A 13026-nucleotide genomic window follows, 5' to 3' on the forward strand; every position below is an offset into this window, starting at 1 on the left:
CACAAACCCAGAGTTAGGTGATTTTTAAATTTCGTCGATTCGTCTTTTGTTTGAGCACCATGCAACTCTTGATTACTCACTCCCCCCACACTATTGTTCAGCTTACATGTTCGGACGTGTTGCACAGAATTGACACATAGCTACAATTTATTTTCTGTTATTTATTTCTGTGTTTGTTATATCTACAGAGTAGTCTCTCTCAAGTCTGTCATCCAAACAAAGTAGAACTGATTCTTCTGCATCAAACAAGAAAAGAAAAACTTTATCTTTGGAATGTAAAGTTAACATTATTAATGTCTTCGATACAAAAATGAAAAGGGGTTACAAATTTTAGAAAATATACACTCCAACGAAGAGCGCATTTCTTCTACAAAACGAGAAATAAAAAAATTATTAGCATGCTACGAGGAAATTTTGCAGGAGAAAGAAAAATCTTTGGGCCGTCGGACGAATTTGTTAGATTTTATGAAGCCTTCTACATCAAAATAACTTCAGTTTATGATTTTAATAATATAATTTGTTATACATATGTATTATCTAAGATTTTATTAAACATTTTTTTCTAAATTATTGTTTCCTTTAGTCTCTGGCCCCAATTAAAAATAATTTGTATGTATTTATATGTGAAATTATACCCCGACTTACGCGGTTATCACTCGGTCCCATCTATCGCGCAAGTTTGGGTATTACTGTACTGTACATTATCAGAAATATTTAAATTGGTAAAACTAGATGATGCTTTTATCTCAATGCAATGTGTTTTAATTTATTTTTAAAATGTCCTCAAATTGCTTTTAATTCTTTTATTCTATATCAAAAACACTGTACAGGATTTGCATTTTACACTATTGGATAAATTGTTTGGTAAAAATCCATAATACTGAAAAACAATGACAATATCACTTCAAAAGTAAACTTTATAAATTAATATAATGATTAAATATATGATTTACATTATAAGGAATTGAGAAGTTTGTGGTTTTGCATCATTCACAATCGTTTATGTAATTTTTAAACAATGTATTTATGAGTATGTAAAATTTAACTTGAGATTTATTTAAGTCCATTATGATAGAGAAAACTTAATAGATTTCAGATCACTGATCTCTCACAAGTAGTGAAAAATAGCAAAATTAATCTTGCCGATTAATACTTAAATTTTGAAAGACTGCATCAGTTACCGTGGTCCATCCAGAATTTGGAATAGGCATCTTCGTACAGAAGATACGTAATCAACGTCCGAGGTAACTGCAGTCTGTATATTGCATTGTTCAGTGCGTTGCGACCACGATGAATTTTGACGAGATGACGACGGATGCATATGCGACAGAAGACGGACAGTGTGGATGGTTTCTCTGAAAAGATTTACACATGTAAGAGTCTAAAGCTTTAAATTTTCTGATTTAAAAATTAAAATTTCTTACCAATTTCTTTCAGAAAAGTCTCCCACGAAAGTGCATCGTAATCATTGAATTTGATTCTGCTCTCTTGCAAGATGTCTACACACTCTCGGAATTCTTTGGTCATTCCGTTGAAAAGAAGTAAAATATACAATATGTGCAATGTCTGATTCCAACTGTAACCAAAGGCAAACAACAAGTTGACAGAATAATGAATGAAAGGAACATTTCCCGTAGGGAACAATAACCTCGGATCTGCGCCATGGAATAATAAATGCAAAAACAATTTCTTATTTTTTAATGCAATCAAAAGTATTTCTGCAAATGGAACACAAGTCCGTTTGTAATTCACATCACTTCCATGATCAATTAGCTTGTCAATCAGCAAAAATGAAGATTTCACTAAGGCTGAAATTAGAAAAAATTTTCTTGTTTTACATTATACAGTATATATAATTTATCCAAATAAAATGTTAGTATGCATCTTTATTATAAAATTCTAAGATTTATTCTAAACCCAATAACAAACACTGGATATTCATGTGTGGTTGTAAATGGTTATACATGAGTTTTAATTATTTATGTATTACAAGTCACAGAAGTACCATTATAAAATGTAAAGATTATATATAATGAAGTATAAAAATAAATGAACAAATAAATAAATAATAAGCAAGCAAAATTATTAAATGCTAGCAGATGAGCCCAGCATTGTTTGGACAAAAAGTAACAATAGCAAAGATGATCAGCTATAATCTAATAATCTTAATAGCTGTTTTCACCGGCTGCAAGAATTAGGTCCCCCTTCTTCCGAGACTAATTAGAATTTTTAGATGGGTCTAAAAATGTGTTCGATTTCCCACAAAACTGCATCTAAAATAATACAGTAAAAACTGAGTTCAGGGTAATCCTTAACCCTCTCCCTCTACCCCGCAGAGGGAATTTTGAAAAATCCCTTCTTAGTGTGCATTCTCATGATGTATGTACAGTACCCTAACTGTGTACCACATTTCAACTTTCAACTCCTAACCGTTTGGTTGATGATGATAAATGCAGAGCCCAATCTTGATTATATTATAAGATTATTAGAAAATCTTAAATTCTAGTAAAATTAGGCATTTGTTGGTTCATTAACCTCTTAACAGTGAGGGATGATTATAATCGTCCAAGGCAATCGTGTGGCAGTGGTGAGGGACGACTATACTCGCTAAATTCTTTTGGGGGTATCGCCAAAAACTAGCCAAAAACTACCGCAAAAAAGAAATTCACATAAAAAATGAATTATGTAACAATAAAAAAAGACTTTTCTTTACTAGACAGAACTGTTTACAAAATCTTTTTCCGAAACGGTAATGAGAAAAAACGCTTGAAAATATACTTTAAAAATTTCCCACATTTTCTTCTCCACAACTAAGTGGGAGCTCTACACCTGACTGTTCCACTGTTGAAAGGTTAATAAATAATTGGGCTAATATATGGCTATAATTAAATAATAAATAGAAATGAATTTGGTATAGAGATAGCGTCCGTAAAATACGGTAAAACGTAAAATACGTTTTACCGTATTTTACGGACTATAAGACGTACTTTTTTCTTCGAAAAATTGCCTCCAAAATTCAGGTGCGTCTTATAGGTATTTTTTTAAAAAATTGTTTAAAAATTAAGGTGTGTCTTATAGTCTGTAAAATACGGTAATTATAATAATTTTTAATAATTTAATAAATAATTTGGAACATTCTGGAAGAAAAGGAAGGTTATATCGAAATTTAAGTACGTCTGGAAGTGATGACTGGCTTGGGGTCCGGGTGTAGCAATTGGTAGCGCACCACATGGCAAGCAGAGGCTGCGGGTTCAAGTCCACCCCAGGGCTTGAACCCGCAGCCTCCGCTATGTTTGGTTATTTTCTTCCAGAATGTTCTAAATTATTATAATTATTAATTTAGATAAGAGATGGAACCTAATGCCTACCTCTATACCAAATTCATTTCTATTTATTATTTAATTATAGCCATATATTAGCTCAATTATTTAGGTGTTTGTTGGTTCATTAATATATCATCAAGCTTTGAGATGTATTATATTTATAATAAATTATATTCAATTTGTTTTTATAGAGCAAGAATTTAATTCCTTTGTATTTAAAATATACATTAATCAATACTTGTAAATATATTTACAAGTATAAATTAATATTCTTTAATAAAAACATGTTCAGTAAAAAAATTGATTTTTAACTTAAGAAAATTATAATATTGCAGGGAGTAATACTTTACACATGAATTAATTTTAAAAATATATTTTTAGAGATCCTTGACTGCAGCTCTGTAATTTAAGATTAAAAAATTTCAATTACAGTTCTAAAATATTAATGAAGAGGGTCATGACAACTGGGTAATTCACAATGGGTGATAGTCAACTGGGCAACAGAAACTTAAAAAATATCCACCAAATCGTATGCTTAGCAAGCATACGATTTGGTGGATATTTTTTATTTATTATTATTTTTGTAAATATTGATAAAAGTATATAGCAGGGGTGGGCATGCAAGAGTTCAGTGGGAGCCACAATGTAGGTTTTGCAAAATGGATGGGAGTTGCAGTTCTGTACTGTCGTGGTGGATAGTATGGTAAGGTGCGCGATTTTATTATATAATATAAATATAATATAAAACAAATATTGAATTTTTTTAATAAACATATTTTCCCAAAATTATAAAAATATTAATAAACAGAAATTAACACTTTCAGCAAGAGCTGCACGTAACTCAAAAAGAGCCACATTTGCCCATGCCTGGTATATAGTTAAGACTTATGAGGTATTAGTTATAAGTTATGAGTTATTTCTAACTTATCAAAAAAGGAAATGTTTTGGAACATCATAGTTTAGCATTCATATAACTACATACAACACCCACCATAATCTATTTCTCATAACAAAGGGTATATCCAATTTCAACAATCAACTAGGGAAAAACTTTTGTGTGTGGTCGTCAAGACGCCAAGCGCTCCTGACCTGAGAAAGTTTTGAATAAACAATATCAGCTCGATGTTGATGTGTGTGAATAACAATACCTAAACAATTACACATTCAAAGGGAATCAAATAACAAAAAGAAAATAAACCTTCGCCCAAGTTGTCAAAATCTTATTGTGGCCCACTGAGAATCACCTGACAAAATTCTCACACCCTATGGGAAAATGTTGGGGATATAACTGGTCACACCCCGAGTCTCGGGGCAAACATGGGAAAAGTTCGGCCATTGGCACACCTCTCAAGTCATCCCACCAGCCAGCTGAGACATTAGAGAAGACATCACCCTGTCTACTTCAGGTATTAGTGAGGTTGAGGCTGAAGTTTCAAATGCAAAAACGTGTGCGTCGGACGTTCAGCGCCGCTTTCCTGTAAGCTTAGAAGTTTGACAATGGTGTTTGGAAAGTCAGTGGAATCATGCTCGACATTCCAAACGCCATTGTCAAACTTCTAGGCTTACAGGAAAGTGGCACTGAACGTCCAACATACACATTTTCATGTTTAAAACTTCGGCCTCAACCTCGCTATTATGGTTAACTAATTGTAAACTCTCTTGGTCTATTAGGAATAAGCAGTTAGAAATTAGATTTTTATCTGTCAAGGTGGTCTTTGAGATCATTGATAATATGGTTATCTATATCAGTGGTTCTTAATCTTTTTATACTCGCGGCCCACCAAATATTTCATAATTTTTTGTCCCCCCCATTTTTTTAATAATAATTTATAGTTGTTAAATTATCTATAATAAAGCAATAATAAAAAAATCAATTTATTTTTTTATATAATGGATGTAAATCATAACTTTATTATTTCATTATCTATTTAAATACATTCAAACTTCACAATTAAACATGAAAACTCATTTTATTTTTTGTTAAAAATTAAACTAAACTTAAACTAAAACACCCACAACGTGTCATAAAGATTTTGCATATCTTTTGCAAAAATATTTAAATTTTCAAAGCCTACTACTATTTTTCATAATTATTTTTAAAATTCCAAGCATTAATAGTTTCTTAGAATTGCTTTGGAATAAAAGAAGTAAATACTGCGGTGTAAGAAGCATATTTGCATTTATTTCTTCTGTACTAACAAAGTTGTATGTAGGAAGAAATAGAAAATGAAGTTTTCCTATTTAGTTTTTTTTATTTATCTTTTTTATTTCACTTTTCAATATGTTATACATCAATTTTCTTTTTATTATGTTCTGAAGGAAATTTTAAATAATTTGGTGGCCCCGGCGAACTTCTTATGGACCCCAGGGAGCCGTGGCCCCCATTAAGAATCACTATCTATATAACTAACTATGGGTCTACGAGTTCTACGTAATTTGTTATTTGAAATATTAAACTTATTTAAGTAAATATAAAACACAAAACATGGCTGACAGCAATACATTTAATTTTATATGTTTATTTATACAATACGTTTAACAAAATTACTTTGCTTTCGTTATTATCGTCCGTCGTTCGCTCCAGTTGACAGTCCACAGTTTCACAAATGACGGACGATAATAACGGAAGCAAAGTAATTGTGTTAAATGTTGTATTTTATATATTTATTTATACAACTTAAGTAAATTAAACTTATTGTTTAGTTTACTTGGTCTCACAGTAAGTTTTATTGACTAGCCTGATGCTTTATCGATGATCCTGTGATCCTCCACACTCGACCGAAGAAGATATCCGGAGCTGCAAATCTATCTCCAGTTATATTAAACAACGAAGCCATCTAGTGACAGTGTGAGCGGATTTTGCAAGTTCGACACCAAGAAAAGGGTGAGCCAAACAGCCACCCCTGCCTTCTCACAGTTTGTCTATTATTCATCTCTTATTTTGCCACCCAGATGTCTGGTGCCTAGTTAGCAGTAGCCCAGTTGACGATGTCCGTAATGAAAATACCTAAATTATCAAATTAGAAATACAGTAGATTCTCTGTAATCCAACATATATCTGGCTGGTGAGTGTCAGATTACTGGATAGTAAAAAATGCATTTGGTTCACAGGCTAGTTTATCAAATTAATCACAATTGTGACTTATACAGACAACAAATTTACCAGGTAGTAGATTAATAGAAAAGAATGGTGATTTTTATAAAAACAAAAAATCTTTGACGTATACATATACAGCACGTCGGCCTCTGTCGCATACATCAACAAGTAGTAACACAAAAATTTTGTGCGCTTTGCCCTCTGGAGTGTTGAATTATTGGACATGTCAAACTGACAAGTGATGGACTGCAGAAGCTGTACTATATATAGATGAAATATAAATGTCAAGTGCAGGTGTTGCATGGGATGCAAATATCATGAATTTCTAATCATAATTAAATTCAACTTACAGATATCTTTTTCAAATTATATAGTAGTTTATATTTGAATTATAACAATTAAAAATATAAAATTACCTGGAATAAGTGGATGTAAAACATCGTCTGATGTCGAATTACAATTAGCACCAGCTTCCAACAGAATGTCAACTGCTTCTACATTTTCTTTTCCAATAGCATAAGACAAAGCAGTCTCATAAGTTGGACGGAGAAATGTGAAAAACTGGGGTTCGTACCTGGTTCCACGCTCGCATAAACAGTCAACAGGAAATCCTCTTTCCAGTAAGAGTTTCAAGCATCTATTGCTGTAACAAAAATATAATAAAAAATTAAACTAATTTCAAGAATAACTTCTTGATTTTTTTTGTTAAAAATTTTCAAAAATTCTTGCTATACTCTTGAATAAAGTGAATTATTTTTAAAATGTGAACAACAATAATCAGAAATTTAATTTATAAAAATCTGTATTTATATTAAAAGTAGTTTTCTCTTAATTTATTCATATTTATAATTATTCATACAATTTAAAATTTTATTAAAAAAACTTTTTGTTTTTAAGTTCCTACAAAAGTAAAAATATATTTCATTGTAATTAAGAACCAATCACCTTAAAATAGATTTTATTTTTTAAAAATGATTTTAATCAAAATTTGTTTGCAGTAATTATTGAACTGAACATACTAACTGAAACTTGAAAAGAACTTATACTGACAAATGCTATTCAATATAAGTTAAAAAAGTATAAATTAATAATATTTAAGTACAAAAATTTATGACATGTCATGTATTATGGTGAAAATTATATACATATATAAAGTTAAGAATACATGATTTACTTCATATGTAAAAAAGCACAAATGAAATATTAATTAAAAATATTTAGAGAATTTTATAATTGATTTATATTATTTAAAGACAGATATAGTTTCTGGTATTTCATCTTATTTATATACAGGGTGTTTTGCAAGGAAGTGGCAATATTTTACAGTGGTTCTACCTACAAGTACAAAAATGTCATATAAATATAGCCCTTCAATTGTATTGTTTCAATGCTAGAGTGGTTTAAAGTTAAAACTAGCTATCCCTTAAGATGCTGCTCTTCAGCACTGCAAAAAAGCCTTAATCTCTTGATTTACTAAGCCTAAATTTTGGCTTTCCCCATAGTTTTGAAAATGTTAAAAAGTTATTAAAACCATACAATATTGTTCTTGCTCTTGTATTTAATAATAATAAAAAATATGTTAAAAACTAAAGAAATTTTTAACCAAAAAACAGATATGATGCTACAAAATAACATATATATACAGAATTTTTTGCAGTTGCCAATCAAAATATCAGTATATAGGTGAAACTGGAAGAACATTAAAAATTAGAATAAGAAAACATGTGCAATTAAATATAATTACACCAATTCAGCAGTTGATTAAGTGAGAGACAAATAATGGAAGGACTTCCAGTTTTCTAGATTGCTGTTAAACTTGTATGATTAGCAGAAAATAGATCATGTGTCATAAATGAAATTCTGACTCTGATTGGCTAGGTCAAACATTTTTCAATGCTCATTCGTTTATATAGACACATACCTATATACAATATATTATCTATTTATATTATATTGAGATACTATAAGAAATATTATTTCCTGTTTTGTTATAAACTGTGAAATATTTTATACTAGCAGATATAACTGGCATTGCCTGGATAAAAAGTAATCAAGACAAACATTACAAATTAAAATCAAATTAAAAGTTTGGTTATTTCAAATCAACGGTGTTATTGCAGCAAATCCAGAAGACCCTATATTCTTTGAAATCATAAAAAAGAAAAACTTGGCTATTTCATTTTATAGTTTTAAAAAATTTAGGTATAAAACATTTAACATTTTTTTTTATTTTATGCCATTTCAGTCAAAGTTATATTCAAATTCCATTTACTGTAAAGTTTGTTTTAATATGAAATCAACTAGCAAGATTTTTATGTTATTTCCATCACATAGAATGTGGTGATTTGATAAAATTAAATTTTACTTATAGATTTTACATACTAATTTAACTTTAACAGTATTCTCAAATTTTAAACCCATTCTTCTCAAACTGCAGTTAAATAATAATCAAACCTCGACAAAAAACTTTTAAAATGCAGCTTTTTATTACGTTCAAAAAGTTATGGCTGAAAACATTCGAAAAGTAAATAAAAAGCTGCATTTTAAAGGTTTTTTGCCATGGTTTGATTTTTAAACCCATGTAAAGAAAACTGTAATGTCCCTATTTCTAATAGAACATTACAGTTTAAGCACACTAAAGGGCTTCTAATAAGACTCTTATTTAATTTTTACTGTTTATTATTTATGATAAAGTTGCTTGTGAAGTACAAAATATAGTTTTTAAAAATTTTCTACTACTGATAATTATAATTCAATATCATATTTATAATTCATATGATTCAGTATTAAATCATGATTCTCTTTCATTTTTTATTGAAAAATTACTGTAAATTTACTTATCACTATTGTTGTGGTTTTAAATAGTTTTACAATACATTTAACCATTGAAAACAATAGTATAAACAATTAAGAATAAGGTAAGGAATTAAAAATATTAATGGCTTACTTACCTATTCCATTCTACTGCTAAATGTAGTGGTGTTATTGGTTCTAATTCTCCCCTCGAAATTCTGTTTCTAAACTTTTCTGGTTGATAATCAATGATCAGTTCATTAACATTAGCATGATCCATTAATAACTTCAAACAGCTAAATCATATAATTATAAATAAAATTACCATACATTACTTAGATAAAAAAAAAACTAAAATAAAATAAATAAATAGGTTACATGACAGTTAGTATTTTAAAACATATACGTGCCTTACATGTTCTCCTTGAACAGCTAAATGTAAAGCCGTTATGTTATCAAACGATTTTAAATTTATATTAGCACCATATGCTAATAGCATTTCTACACATTCAGTAAATCCTTGCTGTGCAGCAATCATGACTGGTGTAGCACCATCTTCGGCTCTCATATCTATCAATTCTACTTCACCTATTCAAAAATTACGTAAACTTACAATTATTATATTACTTTAAACTTTTTATTTGATATTTTAAATTACATTATAAAAATTCATAATCAAAACTTATATGAATATATTACAACTTTATGTTGGAGTGTGTACAGATTGGTATAATTGTAGACAGTATTAATGCAGTCCAAGTGTCTTTTTAATAAAATGGACATTTTCTCTGGTTTACAGTCATTTGTAAATAATTGATCTCTTTTTCAAACATCAATTTTCTTTGAGAAATTATTACCTGATTAACAAACTTCCATATCAGAAAACTCTTGTTCGTGATTAGACAATTTCCATGATCAACTGATTGCTTTATGTTACTTAAAATATTCTAAATTGTGGATTAGCCAACAGAGAAGGAATCGTTAATTCCGCATCAGCATGGAAAAGGGGTTCTCTGTATGTGGGTAGTGGTGGCAGAGACACAGATACAAGGCACTTTTACATGAAAAACCAGTTTATTTAGAATTTTAAGGCTTGCTTACATTATTCTACAGAACAATTCCTCTGTTAGGCAGCCACAATCATCTAAAAGTCCCTTACAGTGAGAGTCCTTCTCAGAGGTAGGTGCGTCATCCAGTGACAGCTGAGACAACAGATGACAACAGGTGACGACGAATGATAAAGGTGACAGCAGTAGCGAGATGATAGTTGGTGGATGGAAATCTTAAGTCTGTTGTTCGCAGAACAGAGAGGGTATAGAAGTCGGAACTGAAGTGATAGTAATTTTGCTTTGAATCTCTAGCAACACAAGGTTTTGTCAGACAACACAATTTGGAAAAACTGCACGTTCCTTGGCATGTGTGCATACTCTTGTACTGTGCAGTGTTATCATCCCATAGTGCTCATACTGTCTACATTCCTGCTGTACTGTCTGTGCTTAGTTCAGTGTGTTGTCTATGTGCTGTGTGGTGTTATTCCCATGTCCTTGAATCTCAGGGATTATATCAACCTTCATCTCTCGGCTGCCCATTCCGATTGGTTGCTTTCCCCATCCTCACTCTCCAAGTGGTCAATCACTCATTACCAAGTGTAACGAGATTCCAGCTTGGATCATAAGAGAGCTCAAACTCGAAGTAAAGTTTGATCTCCCAACTGGAGATGGTCGGTCTTAGGACTACATTCTTTCTATAATTTACAACTTTGCATCATGTCTGTTGAATTAACAAAGATCCTGTCCAGTTGCTAACATTTTCTCTTTTCTTTCCAATTTCTAATAAATTTCGCAAATTTGGTGACAGTTCAAATCTGTCCTGGACCTCACAAAATTTTTGTTAGACAAAGTAAGAAAACTATCACAATTTTTGATTATTTCACAAAAAATTAATTGTATTAGTTATATTTTTAAATATTTCTAATTATCTAATGATCAAACAATAAAGATGAATTAAATATTGGGCTAGAACTTAACTAATTTTAGATGATAAAGGTAGTTAATCTGACCTTATTGTTTGATCATTAAAATATTTCAGAGTTAGTTAGGTACATATATTAATATAAGCTTTAAAAATAGAGCTACAAACTTGTTTTAATTAAAAGAAGCTATTTAAATGTTAAAATTATTAAAATATACAATTAGTTAATTTACAGGGTGTAAAAAAACTAAGCACCAATATTTTAGGGATAAATTTTAGTCAAAAATAAGCTTAAAATCCTCTATAAATGTTTTTCAAATTTCATTTTATTTTCAAGATCTGGTCTGCCAAAAAGTCAATTATACATCCACATCCATATTGGACAGTTTCAGCACTTCTTGTAAATTAGTCTGTTTAATTTTGTAAAATAAAAATGTTATGAATTTATACTGAAAAACTCTTGCTTTTTACTGTACAGTGAATTAAAATTTGTTTACATTTATTATAGTAAGACCAACTTGGGCAATATTTACAGTATTTACCTCAGTCCATTGACAGATGCATAAAAAAAATACAAAATTACTTTGAAAAGTTGACAACTCTAGTATTAGTATTGTGGCAAGGAATTTGAAAAGTACCCCCCCTTTTTTTGGACATGCTAGATCTTGAAAACAAAGTGGATTTTAAAAAACTTTATAGAGGATTTTAATCTTATTTCTGATTCTAGAATCTATCCTTAAAGTATTGGCACACAGTGTTGTTACACCTAGTATATGCAATAATTTTACAAATAACTTTATATAAAAGCATTTGAAAATCAATCACGGATATTATTATTGATTGTAAATTAACTTAAAAAAACTTAGTGATTAAATATCGCACACTAATATAAGCAAAGTTAATTTAAATGAAATCAAAAAATTAATATGTTAATATATTTAACAAAATTTGCAGCCTGGCATTGCGACAATGTCACAATAAATAATTGCTCATATCTTTTTAAATTTTTATGATACAATTGGTGATGTAAAGAATTACCTCTTTCCTTGGCAGCATCTAGCAGAATTTTTAAGCATTCTATCTTCCCATGTTGTGCAGCTGTAAATATTGGTGTCATTTCACATTCATCTTGAATACTAATTTTTGCACCTGCCGTCAACAGAGAAATGACAATGTCGGCTCTACCAAGCATGGCTGCTTCATGCAAGGAACCCCAACCGCTACAGTCAACTTTATTTGGATCAGCTTTACCATTATTTAAAAGTTCTAATACTACTGGAGCAAATCCAGAACGAGTAGCTATAAAATAATTTTACAGAATTTATGTAAAATATGAGAATTTAATTAATACACTAAATAAAACATACCTGCTAACAGAGGTGTTTCTTCTTCATTATCTGCTATATTAGGATCAGCTTTATATTTCAATAACAATTTTACGGCTTCTAAAGGTTTTTTGTTGGTTCTACATCTTCGTTTACAAGCCAGCAATAATGCTGTTTCTCCTTCATGAGTTTGCCAATTAACATCTGTATCTTCTGCAAATTGAAGAAAGAATTTATGTAGTTTAATTTTTATGTTTGAAATTTTTTAAAGATAACTTTTTATATATATATCATATGAAGAAATATATCTAGAAATATATCATATGAAGAAATATATATATATATTTTTTCATATGAAGAAATTTTGCTATTATGGTATATTTCTAATATTTCTGCTTTTTATTCATGTAACTTATGGTAAATTCATTTACAACAAAAGTACGAGTAACCATAACTAATGAATTTCCTCCCTGCAAACAATTTAATACTTTGATTTAGTCTTTGAGAGACATTGCTT

The 13026-nt window shown here is 29.9% G+C and overlaps 1 protein-coding gene across 1 annotated transcript in view; it reads right to left on the bottom strand.

Annotated features, from left to right (window-relative positions):
* Positions 1-788: 788 nt before the first annotated feature.
* Positions 789-13026, bottom strand: part of LOC136969569 (ankyrin repeat and SOCS box protein 3-like) — a 30817-nt gene continuing 18579 nt past the window's right edge. Inside the window, exons 3-9 of the mRNA XM_067263787.1 lie at positions 12552-12722; positions 12223-12483; positions 9624-9801; positions 9372-9509; positions 6837-7063; positions 1425-1808; positions 789-1355 (exon numbers count right to left, since the gene is read on the bottom strand). Of these exons, the coding sequence (XP_067119888.1) occupies positions 1174-1355; positions 1425-1808; positions 6837-7063; positions 9372-9509; positions 9624-9801; positions 12223-12483; positions 12552-12722 (1541 nt within the window). The 3' untranslated portion in view covers positions 789-1173. The remainder of the gene's footprint in view (positions 1356-1424; positions 1809-6836; positions 7064-9371; positions 9510-9623; positions 9802-12222; positions 12484-12551; positions 12723-13026) is intronic.

The sequence above is a fragment of the Centruroides vittatus genome, unplaced genomic scaffold, assembly GCF_030686945.1.
Source record: "Centruroides vittatus isolate TY-2023 unplaced genomic scaffold, ASM3068694v2 contig_18, whole genome shotgun sequence".
NCBI lineage: Eukaryota > Metazoa > Arthropoda > Arachnida > Scorpiones > Buthidae > Centruroides > Centruroides vittatus.